Here is a 14,764-nt window from a genome sequence, read left to right as displayed (position 1 = left end):
ATGGCTGGATGGATTAATTCATGCATCATTTGTGTAAATGCTGAAAATGTATTTATTCATGCTAATGTTAGCATGTTAGCTATTTTAAAAAGTAATTTTGAAGTTGTACAGCTCCAAATAATCTAACTTGATACTTTACAAATGCTAACTTTTAGCATGTTACATTTTTTTTTTTTATCTAATTTGGCAGATTTAAACCTCGAAGTCATATAACTTGGTACTTGACACATGTTAACTGTTAGCATGTGAGCTTTTTTTTTTTTTGCGACTTTTGCACCACAAAGTCTTCTAACTTTATTCTTCACTCTTAGCATACTAGTTTATTTAGCTAATTTTGCAGGTGTACAATTTGGATTCCTACAGTATAACTTAGTACTTGACACATGGTAACTGTTAGCATGTTAGCTTTTTTATAGCTAATTTGACGGATTGAAACCTTTTTATTTATTCATATATTCATTCATACTAATGTTAGCATGTTAGCTTTTTTAAAAACTAATTTTGAAGGTGTAGAGCTCCAAATCCTCTAACTTGATACTTTACAAATGCTAACTTTTAGCATGTTACATTTTTAAAAAAATCTAATTTGGCAGATTTAAACCTCGAAGTCATATAACTTAGTACTTGACACATGGTATAACTTAGTACTTGACACATGGTAACTGTTAGCATGTTAGCTTTTTTTATAGCTAATTTGACAGAGTGAAACCTTTTTATTTATTCATTCATACTAATGTTAACATGTTAGCTTTTTTAAAACTAATTCTGAAGGTGTTCGGCTCCAAATCATCTAACTTGATACTTTACAAATGCTAACTTAGAGCATGTTCCATTTTTTTTATAGCTAATTTGGCAGATTTGAACCTTAAAGTCATATAACTTTGTACTTGAAACATGTTAACTGTTAGCATGTTAGCTTTTTTTTTTTTTTTAGCTGCTTTTGCACCTCAAAGTCTTCTAACTTTGTACTTGACTGTTAGCATACTAGCTTATTTAGCTAATTTTGCAGGTGTGCAACTTGGAGTCCTACAGTATAACTTAGTACTTGACACATGGTAACTGTTAGCATGTTAGCTTTTTTATAGCTAATTCGACAGATTGAAACCTTTTTATTTATTCATTTAATCATTCATAGTAATGTTAACATGTTAGCTTTTTTAAAAACTAATTTTGAAGATCTACAACTCCAAATCATCTAACTTGATACTTTACAAATGCTAACTTAGAGCATGTTCCATTTTTTTTATAGCTAATTTGGCAGATTTAAACCTTAAAGTCATATAACTTTGTACTTGAAACATGTTAACTGTTAGCATGTTAGCTTTTTTTTTTTTTAGCTACTTTTGCACCTCAAAGTCTTCTAACTTTGTTCTTGACAGTTAGCATACTAGCTTATTTAGCTAATTTTGCAGGTGTGCAACTTGGAGTCCTACGGTATAACTTAGTACTTGACACATGGTAACTGTTAGCATGTTAGCTTTTTTATAGCTAATTTGACGGATTGAAACCTTTTTATTTATTCATTTAATCATTCATACTAATGTTAGCATGTTGGCTTTTTAAAAAACTAATTTTGAAGATGTACAACTCCAAATCATCTAACTTGATACTTTACAAATGCTAACTTAGAGCATGTTACATTTTTTTTATAGCTAATTCGGTAGATTTAAACCTTAAAGTCATATAACTTGTTACTTGAAACATGTTAACTGTTAGCATGTTATTTTCTTTTTTAGCTACTTTTGCACCTCAAAGTCTTCTAACTTTGTTCTTGACTGTTAGCATGCTAGCTTATTTAGCTCATTTTGCAGGTGTGCAACTTGGAGTCCTACAGTATAACTTAGTACTTGACACATGGTAACTGTTAGCATGTTAGCTTTTTTATAGCTAATTTGACAGATTGAAACCTTTTTATTTATTCATTTAATCATTCATACCAATGTTAGCATGTTAGCCTTTTTAAAAACAAATTTTGAAGGTGTACAACTCCAAATCATCTAACTTGATACTTTACAAATGCTAACTTAGACCATGTTACATATTTTTTTTATATAGCTAATTTGGCAGATTTAAACCTTAAAGTCATATAACTTGTTACTTGAAACATGTTAACTGTTAGCATGTTAGCTTTTTTTTTTTTAGCTACTTTTGCACCTCAAAGTCTTCTAACTTTGTTCTTGACTGTTAGCATAGTAGCTTATTTAGCTAATTTTGCAGGTGTGCAACTTGGAGTCCTACAGTATAACTTAGTACTTGACGCATGGTAACTGTTAGCATGTTAGCTTTTTTATAGCTAATTCGACAGATTGAAACCTTTTTATTCATTCATTTAATCATTCATACTAATGTTAGCATGTTAGCTTTTTAAAAAACTAATTTTGAAGATGTACAACTCCAAATCATCTAACTTGATACTTTACAAATGCTAACTTAGAGCATGTTACATTTTTTTTTTTTTTTTAGCTAATTCGTCAGATTTAAACCTTAAAGTCATATAACTTGGTACTTGAAACATGTTAACTGTTGGCATGTTAGCTTTTTTTTTTTTAGCTACTTTTGCACCTCAAAGTCTTCTAACTTTGTTCTTGACTGTTAATATACTAGCTTATTTAGCTAATTTTGCAGGTGTGCAACTTGGAGACCTACAGTATAACTTAGTACTTGACACATGGTAACTGTTAGCATGATAGCTTTTTTATAGCTAATTTGACAGATTGAAACCTTTTTATTTATTCATTTATTCATTCTAATGTTAGCATGTTAGCTTTTTTAAAAACTAATTTTGAAGACGTACGGCTTCAAATCATCTAACTTGATACTTTACAAATGCTAACTTTTAGCATGATACATTTTTTTTTTAATCTAATTTGGCAGATTTAAACCTCGAAGTCATATAACTTGGTACTTGACACATGTTAACTGTTAGCATGTTAGCTTTTTTAATTTTTTTTAGCTACTTTTGCACCTCAAAGTCTTCTAACTTTGTCCTTCACTGTTAGCATACTAGCTTATTGAACTAATTTTGCAGGTGTGCAATTTGGAGTCCTACACTATAACTTAGTACTTGACACGTGGTAACTGTTAGCATGTTAGCTTTTTTATAGCTAATTTGACAGAGTGAAACATTTTTATTTATTCATTTATTCATTCATACTAATGTTAGCATGTTAGCTTTTTTAAAACTAATTCTGAAGGTGTTCGGCTCCAAATCATCTAACTTGGTACTTTACAAATGCTAACTTAGAGCATGTTACATTTTTTTTATAGCTAATTTGGCAGATTTAAACCTTAAAGTCATATAACTTTGTACTTGAAACATGTTAACTGTTAGCATGTTAGCTTTTTTTTTTTTAGCTACTTTTGCACCTCAAAGTCTTCTAACTTTGTTCTTGACTGTTAGCATACTATCTTATTTAGCTAATTTTGCAGGTGTGCAACTTGGAGTCCTACAGTATAACTTAGTACTTGACACATGGTAACTGTTAGCATGTTAGCTTTTTTATAGCTAATTTGACAGATGAAAACCTTTTTATTTATTCATTTAATCATTCATACTAATGTTAGCATGTTAGCTTTTTTAAAAACAAATTTTGAAGGTGTACAACTCTAAATCATCTAACGTGATACTTTACAAATGCTAACTTAGAGCATGTTACTTTTTTTTATAGCTAATTTGGCAGATTTAAACCTTAATGTCATATAACTTGGTACTTGAAACATGTTAACTGTTAGCATGTTAGCTTTTTTTTTTTCCGCTACTTTTGCAGTTGTACACCTCAGTCTTCTAACTCGATCCTTGACTGTTAGCATGTTAGCTTATTTAGCTTATTTTGAGGGTGTACAACTTGTAGTCCGACAGTATAACTTAGTACTTAACACATGTTAACTGTTAGCATGTTAGCTTTTTTTTTTTAGCTACTTTTGCAGTTGTACACCTCAAAGTTTTCTAACTTTGTTCTTGACTGTTAGCATATTAGCTTATTTAGTTTATTTTGCAGGTGTACAACTTGGAGTTCTACAGTATAACTTAGTACTTGACACAGGGTAACTGTTAGCATGTTAGCTTTATTTTAGCTAATTTGGCAGATCTAAACCTTTGAGTCATTTAACTTGGTACTTGATACATGTTAAATTTTTGCATGTTAGCTTTTTTTTAACCTAATTTGACAGGTGTAAACCTTTGAGTTATATAACTTGCTACTTGGCACATGCTAACTGTTAGCATGTTAGTTTTGTTTCGCTACTTTTGTATTTATACACCCCATAGATTCTAATGACTTGGTATTAGACACATGCTTACAGTTAGCATATTAGCTTATTTAATAATGTTTCATCTGTACAACTTGGAGTCCTGTAGGACTTGACACATGGTAACTGTTAGCATTTTAGCTTTATTTTAGCTAATTTGGCAGATCTAAACCTTCGAGTCATACAACTTGGTACTTGATAAATTTCAACTGTTAGCATGTTATCTTTTTTAGCTAATATGACAGATCTTAACCTTTGAGTCATATAACGTGGTACTTAACACATTTTAACTGTTAGCAGGTTAGCTTTATTTTAGCTAGTTTGGCAGATCTAAACCTTCGAGTCATATAACTTGGTACTTGATACAAGTTAAATGTTAGCATGTTAGCTTTTTTAGATAATTTGTCAGGTGTAAATCTTTGACTTATATAACTCGCTACTTGACACGTGCTAACTGTAAGCATGTTAGCTTCTTTAGCTAATTTTGCAGGTGTACAACTTGGAGTCCAACAGTATAACTTAGTACTTGACACATGTTAACTGTTAGCCTTTTTTTTCCCGCCTAATTTGACAGATCTAAACCTTCGAATCATATAACTTGGTACTTGATACATGTTAACTGTTAGCATTTTAGCCTTTTTAGCTAATTTGACAGGTGTAAACGTTTGAGTTATATAACTTGCTACATGACACATGCTAACTGTTAGCATGTTAAATATTTTGGCTCATTTTACTGATAGGCGCCCGACAGTCGTATGCTTTATTCATTGACGCCACCTTTCCTGCCCCGCTACCTGATAGCGTTTCAGTTCAGGTCTGGCTCCCGAGCATTCACACGCTAGTTCTCCAGAAATTGCATTTTCTACTTATGGAAAATATGCCAAATAGTGAGCTCACTGCTCAGTCGTGGAGACTCATTGGTGACACATCTGTGGTGTCTCCACGCAGGTTTGGTGTTCCACCATCAGGACGCAGAAAACCCCAACTCCTTCACCTTCCTGCGAGCAGGTCAGGCCTGCCAGGCCGTGGGGGGCCAAATTGCGACCCCTGAGCAGTTCCTGGCATCCTTCCACAGCGGACACGAGTGCTGCCATGCGGGCTGGCTCTCGGACCGCTCGGTCAGGTGAGGACGAGCGCTGATTCGAAGCCAGTTTGAACCGGTCTTAATGCCGGGAGTCCTGTTCGTCCTTAGATATCCCGTTCAAGAGCCGAGAGAGGGCTGCTTGGGCGACGCCGATGGACCTCCAGGCCTAAGGAACTCGGGAACGTTGGACCCGGAGCAGAGGTTTGGTGTCTACTGCTACGTGGGCGATATCGCAGGTCAGCAATAGTTCCTTTCCCGGGTTTTGAAGTAGCGTTCCTTGAGGTCTTCAACGTGAATCCAACAGGTGATGTGTTCCACGGCTCCGCCCCGGAGCATTTTACCTTCTTGGAGGCCAGAGCTCACTGCCTGAGGGAGGGAGCGGAGCTAGCCAGCCCCGCCCAGTTGTACGCAGCCTGGAATGAGGGACTGAACCAATCTGGGTCAGGGTGGCTGAAAGACCGGAGCGTGCGATACCCTGCGGGGCGCTGTGTGGACGTGGACTCTGTAGGGCCGGGCAACCAGACCATCTTCCCCGAGGAGCAGAGCCGACATGACGTCTACTGCTTCAGAGGTATATGGGCTTGGACCACCGGGGACTGACTCCGACACCTGATACTCGTTGCCTTCTCTGCAGGGTCGCCATCGTCTCCCCTCACCAACGAGGACAGCCCCGTCACGGAGGAGACGACCACAACTTGGGAGGAGGTGGTCCGGACTCTAAGTCCTGTACCAGCAAACTTTCCGGAGACCAAGACCTCAACAAGGGAGGTTCCTCAGTCGGCCACTCTGAAGCCCGGAGAGGTCAGCGAGTCTCACCCTGAAGACAAGGACCAGCGCAAAGGACTTGGTCGTCATACAGCGTCTTCCGATTCTCCACACCTGGAGATCTTCATCACCAACGTAACGGCAGGACCAGAGGAGTTGAACAGATCCTCGGAGGAGCATCGTCACGCGGCCGAGGCTACGCTGCTCTACCCGAGCACCTCGGGAGATGTCCCCGAACCGGAGGTCTATGCATCTCAGACGGAGGAGCTGCGTGCCTCCACCATGTCGCCAACTTCTGGCAGCAGCACCGCCGAGGACCACCCGGAACGGGGCGGGAACTTAGCCACAGTCGTCCCGGTCGTCATGGACACCACCATCTCAGAGACGCCATCCGAGTCAAGTAAGTCAGCCCAAAGGTTCCCCCACAACAAACTCCTCCAATCAGATTAGGTTCCACAAAGTAGTTCCGCAAAGTCTTGTTAGGATGAAGATTGAAGACCAACCTCTGATTGATTGATTGATTACAACTAGAGATGTCCTATATTGGCTTTTTTGCCGATATCCGATATTCCGATATTCCGATATTGTCCAACTATTGGCCACGCTACATCTCGCCATTAGTTGGCCTGGAAAACGTTGAAAACCTCAGTAATATTTTATCAATGTTAGCATTTAAGGTCGCTACAATTAGTGCTCTAGTTGCCAGCTAGCAATTAGTGCCACAATTCAACAACAAAATGGATAAATGTAGTTAGGGGGCCACGCTACATCTCGCCAATAGTAGGCCTAGAAAACGTTGAAAACCTCTGTAATATTTTATTAATGTTTTTCACAGTTTGTTGTCTAACCCTAAGAAGCAGAGACAAAGGCAGGCATAGAATAAGGAAACATGGTTTTAATATAAAATACTAGAACAAAACCAAACAAAGGGTACAAACAAAAGGCACGCACGTGGGCGAATAACAAACTAAAAGAGCTAGCATGGGAGCTAGAAAACAAAAAGTTACTTTAGCATAGAAAACAGAAGTCGTACTTGTACTTAGAAAACAAACTGGAAGCAGGGAACAAAAGACAGTAAGCTAAAAAACGCTATCAAACATAGCTTACCGCACCGCTGCATTGACGCGACAAGATGCAACACGACAGGTAGCAATGACAAGTGCGACATGCAATACAATAATTCAGCACTGACTGGAGGAACAAAGCAAGTAAAATAGGAGCTGGCTGATTGATATCAGGTGTGGCCAGGTGCCAATCAGCCACAGCTGAGGGGAAACAAAGCACTCAGGGAGACAAACAGGAAGCTGAACCAAAATAAGAGTTCTGACAGGAACGAAGGACAGGAAATACTAAACACACAGAGAGGAAAAACTAAAACAAACAAACTGTCAGTGGCAAGCCTGACAATGTTAGCATTTAAGAGAGCTACATTAGCGCTCTAGTTGCCAGCTAGCCATTAGTGCCACAATAAAACAAAATTAAAAAAAATAGTTAGGGGGCCACACTACATTTCGCCGTTAGTTGGCCTGAAAAACGTTGAAAACCTCTGTAATATTTTATTAATGTTAGCATTTACAATAGCTACATTAGCTCTCTAGTTGCCAGGAAGCCATTAGTGCCACAATTAAAAAATAAATAAATTAATCAGGGGGCCACGCTACGTTTCGTCATTAGTTAGCCTGGAAAACGTTGAAAACCTCTTTAATTTTTTCTTAATGTTATCATTTAAGATAGCGACAATTGGCGCTCTAGTTGCCAGCTAGCCATTAGTGCCAAAATTCAAATAAACAAATAAAAAAATTAGTGGGCCACGCTACGTTTCGCCATTATTTGGCCTGGAAAACGTTGAAAACCTCTGTAATATTTTATCAATGGTAGCATTTAAGGTAGCTACAATTAGCGCTGTAGTTGCCAGCTAGCAATTAGTGCCACCATTTCAATTAAAATTTTTTTTATATATACCGGTAGTTAGGGGGCAACGCTACATCTCGCCAATAGTAGGCCTAGAAAACGTTGACAACCTCTGTAATATTTTATTAATGTTAGTATTTAAGACAGCTACAATTAGCGCCCTAGAGGCCAGCTAGCCATTAGTGCCACAATTCAATAAAAAATAAATAAATGTAGTGAGGGGGCCACGCTACATCTCGCCGTTAGTTGGCCTGGAAAACGTTGACAACCTCTGTAATATTTTATCAATATTAGCATTTAAGATAGCTACATTAGCGCTCTAGTTGCCAGCTAGCCATTAATGCCAAAATTCAAATAAATAAGTACAAAATTAGGGGGCCCACGCTACGTTTAGCCATTAGTTGGCCTGGAAAACGTTGAAAACCTCTGTAATATTTTATTAATGTTAGCATTTAAGGTAGCTACAATTAGCGCTCCAGTTGCCAGCTAGCCATTAGCACCACAATTAAATTACAAAAAAAAATTATGCAGTTAGGGGGCCATGCTACATTTCGCCGTTAGTTGGCCTGGAAAACGTTGACAACCTCTGTAATATTTTATTAATGTTATCATTTAAGGTAGCTACATTAGCGCTCTAGTTGCCAGCGAGCCGTTAGTGCCAAAATTCAAATAAATAAATAAAAAATTAGGGGGCCACGCTACGTTTCGCTATTAGTTGGCCTGGAAAACGTTGAAAACTCTGTAATATTTTATTAATGTTAGCGTTTAAGATAGTTACAATTGGTGCTCTAGTTGCCAGCTAGCCATTAATGGCACAATTCAATAAAAAAAAAAAATAAATGTAGTGAGGGGGCCACGCTACATCTTGCCGTTAGTTGGCCTGGAAAACGTTGACAACCTCCGTAATATTTTATTAATGTTATCGTTTAAGATAGGTACATTAGCGCTCTAGTTGCCAGCTAGCCGTTAGTGCCAAAATTCAAATAAAAAAATAAAAAAATTAGGGGGCCACGCTACGTTTCGCCATTAGTTGGCCTGGAAAAGGTTGAAAACCTCTGTAATATTTTATTAATGTTAGCATTTAAGATATCTACATTTAGCGCTCTAGTTGCCAGCTAGCCATTAGTGCCACAATTCAATGAAAAGAAAAAGAAATTTAGTAAAGGGGCCACGCTACATTTCGCCATTAGTTGGCCTGGAAAACATTGACAACCTCTGTAATATTTTTATTAATGTTAGCATTTAAGATAGCTACATTTAGCGCTTTAGTTGCCAGCTAGCCATTAATGCCACAATTCAATAAAAAAAAATAAAAAAAAAAGGTAGTTGGGGGGCCACGCTACGTCTCGCCATTAGTTGGCCTGGAAAACGTTGAAAACCTCTGTAATATTTTATTAATGTTAGCATTTAAGGTAGCTACAATTAGCGCTCTAGTTGCCAGCTAGCCATTAGCACCACAATTAAATTACAAAAAAAAATTATGCAGTTAGGGGGCCATGCTACATCTCGCCGTTAGTTGGCCTGGAAAACGTTGACAACCTCTGTAATATTTTATCAATATTATCATTTAAGATAGCTACATTAGCGCTCTAGTTGCCAGCGAGCCGTTAGTGCCAAAATTCAAATAAATAAAAAAAAATTAGGGGGCCACGCTACATTTCGCTATTAGTTGGCCTGGAAAACGTTGAAAACTCTGTAATATTTTATTAATGTTAGCATTTAAGATAGTTACAATTGGTGCTCTAGTTACCAGCTAGCCATTAATGCCACAATTCAATAAAAAAAATAATAAATGTAGTGAGGGGGCCACGCTACATCTCGCCATTAGTTGGCCTGGAAAAGGTTGAAAACCTCCGTAATATTTTATTAATGTTAGCATTTAAGATATCTACATTTAGCGCTCTAGTTGCCAGCTAGCCATTAGTGCCACAATTCAATGAAAAAAAAAAGAAATTTAGTAAAGGGGCCACGCTACATTTCGCCATTAGTTGGCCTGGAAAACATTGACAACCTCTGTAATATTTTTATTAATGTTAGCATTTAAGATAGCTACATTTAGCGCTTTAGTTGCCAGCTAGCCATTAATGCCACAATTCAATAAAAAAAAATAAAAAAAAAAGGTAGTTGGGGGGCCACGCTACGTCTCGCCATTAGTTGGCCTGGAAAACGTTGAAAACCTCTGTAATATTTTATTAATGTTAGCATTTAAGGTAGCTACAATTAGCGCTCTAGTTGCCAGCTAGCCATTAGCACCACAATTAAATTACAAAAAAAAAGTATGCAGTTAGGGGGCCATGCTACATCTCGCCGTTAGTTGGCCTGGAAAACGTTGACAACCTCTGTAATATTTTATTAATGTTATCATTTAAGATAGCTACATTAGCGCTCTAGTTGCCAGCGAGCCGTTAGTGCCAAAATTCAAATAAATAAATAAAAAATTAGGGGGCCACGCTACGTTTCGCTAATAGTTGGCCTGGAAAACGTTGAAAACCTCTGTAATATTTTATTAATGTTAGCATTTAATAAGATAGTTACAATTGGCGCTCTAGTTGCCAGCTAGCCATTAATGCCACAATTCAATAAAAATAATAATAAATGTAGTGATGGGGCCACGCTACATCTCGCCATTAGTTAGCCTGGAAAACGTTGAAAACCTCTGTAATATTTTATCAATGTTATCATTTAAGATAGCTACAATTAGCGTTCTATTTGCCAGTTAGCCATTAGTGCCAAAATTCAAATAAACAAATAAAAAAATTAGTGGGCCACGCTATGTTTCGCCATTAGTTGGCCTGGAAAACGTTGAAAACCTCTGTAATATTTTATTAATGTTAGCATTTAAGATAGCTACAATTAGCGCTCTAGTTGCCAGCTAGCCATTAGCACCACAATTAAATTACAAAAAAAATAATGTAGTTAGGGGGCCACGCTACATCCCGCCATTAGTTGGCCTGGGAAACGTTGAAAACCTCTGTAATATTGTATTAATGTTATCGTTTAAGATAGCTACATTAGCGCTCTAGTTGCCAGCTAGCCATTAGTGCCACAATTCAATAAAAAATAAATAAATGTAGTTAGGGGGCCACGCTACATCTCGTCGTTAGTTGGCCTGGAAAACGTTGACAACCTCTGTAATATTTTATTAATGTTATCGTTTAAGATAGCTACATTAGCGCTCTAGTTGCCAGCTAGCCGTTAGTGCCAAAATTCAAATAAATAAATAAAAAATTAGGGGGCCACGCTACGTTTCGCCATCAGTTGGCCTGGAAAAGGTTGAAAACCTCTGTAATATTTTATTAATGTTAGCATTTAAGATATCTACATTTAGCGCTCTAGTTGCCAGCTAGCCATTAATGCCACAATTCAATAAAATAAAATAAAAAAAAAAGGTAGTTGGGGGGGCCACGCTACGTCTCGCCATTAGTTGGCCTGGAAAACGTTGAAAACCTCTGTAATATTTTTATTAATGTTAGCATTTAATATAGCTAACCTTTAATTGTGTTAGATGTAAATATAAACGGAATACAATGTTTTGCATATCCTTTTCAACCCATATTCAGTTGAACATTCTACAAAGACAAGATATTTGATGTTCAAACTCATAAACTTTATTTTTTTTTGCAAATAATAATTAACTTAGAATTTCATGGCTGCAACACGTGCCAAAGTAGTTGCGAAAGGGCATGTTCACCACTGTGTTACATCACCTTTTCTGTTAACAACACTCAATAAACCTTTTGGAACTGAAGAGACACATTTTCTAAGCTTTTCAGGTGGAATTCTTCCCCATTCTTGTTTTATGTACAGCTTAAGTTGTTCAACAGTCCGGGGTCTCCGTTGTGGTATTTTAAGCTTCATAATGCGCCAGACATTTTCAATGGGAGACAGATCTGGACTACAGGCAGGTCAGTCTAGTACCCGCACTCTTTTACTATGAAAACACGCTGTTGTAACAAGTGACTTGGCATTGTCTTGCTGAAATAAGCCGGGGCGTCCATGATAACGTTGCTTGGATGGCAACATATGTTGTTCCAAAACCTGTATGTACCTTTTAGCATTAATGGTGCCTTCACAGATGGGCACTAGTACACCCCCAATACCATCATAGATGCTGGCTTTTCAACTTTGCGCCTATAACAATCCGGATGGTTCTCTTCCTCTTTGGTCCGGAGGACACGACGTTCATCGTTTCCCCCCAAATTTTTTGAAATGTGGACTCTTCAGACCACAGAACACTTTTCCACTTTGCATCAGTCCATCTTAGCTGAGCTCGGGCCCAGAGAAGCCAGCGGCGTTTCTGGATGTCATTGTTAAATGGCTTTGGCTGTGCATAGTAGAGTTTTAACTTGCACTTACAGATGTAGCGACAAACTGTAGTTACTGACAGTGGTTTTCTGAAGTGTTCCTGAGCCCATGTGGTGATATCCTTTACACACTGATGTCGCTTTTTGATGCAGTATCGCCTGAGGGAACGAAAGTCCGTTATATCATCGCTTTTGTTCAGTGATTTTTCCAGATTCTCTGAAACTTTTGATGGTATTACGGACCGCAGATTGTGAAACTCCTAAATTCCTTGCAATAGACCGTTGAGAAATGTTGTTCTTAAACTGTTTGACTATTTGGTCAAGCATTTGTTAACAAAGTGGTGACATTTGCCCCGTCCTTGTTTGTGAATGACTGAGCATTTCACAGAAGCTGTTTTTATACCCAATCATGGCACCCACCTGTTCCCAATTAGCCTGCACACCTGTGGGATGTTCCAAATAAGTGTTTGATGAGCATTCCTCAACTCTATCAGTATTTATTGCCACCTTTCCCAACTCCGTCACAGGTTGCTGGCATCAAATCATAAAGTTAATGATTATTTGCAAAAAAAATAATGTTTATCAATTTGAACATCAAAAATGTTGTCTTTGTACCATAATCAACTGAAAACGGGTTGAAAATGATTTGCAAATCATTGTATTCCGTTTTTAATTACATTTAACAAAATTTCCCAACTCATATGGAAACGGGGTTTGTAAAAGACAATGTTATACAAGATATATACTCAGGGGGTCTCTGCTCCATCAGTTTGGGGGTCCTTGGACTGGAAAACGTTGAAGACCCCTGGTTTCACATCTTTATCTTTAAACGAACAGGTTCTGATGCGGCCCAGGAGCACTTGGGTGTGGCGTCCGTCACGCTAGCAACACCGGGGGACTTCGGCGGAGACACACACAACGCAGAGGTCATCACAGCTGAGGTGACCGTGATTCCGGGTTATGGTTCGGAACCCATCCAGTCCTCTGGTGGCCCACCCGGCACCGCCGCAGAGGTTGTTATTTTCATCTCAAACAGCAGGGAAGCACATAGTCACCCAGAACCAGTCCACAATGTCACAGATGAACCTGAAGCCGGGAGTGAATCTACAGACCGAGAAGCAGGTGTCTGGTCAGAAGACAATCCAGAGGACTTGGTGTTATCAAACCTGACTGAATCGCCAGAGCACCGCAGTGGATCTTCCACACATGAACTTCACCCGTTGGACTTCCAAACCACGCCACACCATCAATCAAAACCGACCTCCACCCCCCCGCAGGAATCTGGATACAACACAGAGTCCAGAACTGTCATCCCGCAGGAAGTCTCAAAGGATGGAGCAGAGGTGTGGACCACCGGCACCACAAGCGGACATGAAGGAGGACAAGTGGAGACCAGTACTGGCGCTTACTCAGGTAGGATCCAAGGATGCCCTGGGTGTCACATTGAAGACCACACCTTGGAGAACTTCACTGACCCAACTGTAGACCCTCAAGTACCGACCATCATGACAGCTACACGAGAAGTCACCTTAAGTACTGGTAGGTACACACCTCATGTAACATCTTAAGTACTGGTAGGTACACACCTCATGTAACACTTGAAGTACTTGTAGGTAGACACCTCATGTAACACCTTAGGTACTAGTAGGTACACACCTCATGTAACACCTTAAGTACTGGTAGGTGCACAGCTCATGTAACACCTTAAGTACTGTTTTGTACACACCTCATGTAACATCTTAGGTACCGGTAGGTACACACCTCATGTAACATCTTAAGTACCGGTAGGTACACACCTCATGTAACACACTAAGTACTGGTACGTACGCACCTAATGTAACATCTCAAGTACTGGAAGGTACACAAATCATGTAACATCTCAAGTACTGGTGGGTACACACATGTAACATCTCAAGTACTGGTGCTTACACAGCTCATGTAACATCTTAAGTACTGGTAGGTACACACATCATGTAACATCTCAAGTACTGGTACTTACACAGCTCATGTAACATCTTAAGTTCTGGTAGGTACACACATCATGTAACATTTCAAGTACTGGTACTTACACACCTTATGTAACGCCTTTAGTACAGGTAGGTACACACCTCATGTAACGTCTTAAGTACTGGTAGGTACACACCTCATGTACCATCTTAAGTACTGGTAGGTACACACCTCATGTAACACCTTAAGTACTGCTAGGTACACACCTCATGATTACCTCCAAATTCTTCAGGACAACCTTAAATCCTCAGCCCGGAGGTTGGGTCTTGGATGTAGTTGGGTGTTCCAACAGGACAATGACCCCAAACACATGTCAAAAGTGGTAAAGGAATGGCTAAATCAGGACAGAATGAAATTTATCGAATGGTCTTCCCAAAGTCCTGACTTAAACGTGTGGACAATGCTGAAGAAACAAGTCTACGTCAGAAAACCAACAATTTTAGCT

General features: G+C 38.7%; 1 protein-coding gene across 1 annotated transcript in view; it reads left to right on the top strand.

The window, feature by feature from the left end:
* The window catches only part of bcan (brevican), a 56,998-nt gene that overhangs the window by 29,082 nt on the left and 13,152 nt on the right, over positions 1-14,764 (top strand). Inside the window, exons 4-8 of the mRNA XM_061915419.1 lie at positions 5,197-5,371; positions 5,441-5,568; positions 5,637-5,903; positions 5,967-6,497; positions 13,150-13,851. Coding sequence (XP_061771403.1) covers positions 5,197-5,371; positions 5,441-5,568; positions 5,637-5,903; positions 5,967-6,497; positions 13,150-13,851 — 1,803 coding nt within the window. The remainder of the gene's footprint in view (positions 1-5,196; positions 5,372-5,440; positions 5,569-5,636; positions 5,904-5,966; positions 6,498-13,149; positions 13,852-14,764) is intronic.

Source organism: Nerophis ophidion, linkage group LG11 (genome assembly GCF_033978795.1).
Source record: "Nerophis ophidion isolate RoL-2023_Sa linkage group LG11, RoL_Noph_v1.0, whole genome shotgun sequence".
NCBI classification, from domain to species: domain Eukaryota; kingdom Metazoa; phylum Chordata; class Actinopteri; order Syngnathiformes; family Syngnathidae; genus Nerophis; species Nerophis ophidion.
This window is presented reverse-complemented; position numbering and strand designations above follow the sequence as displayed.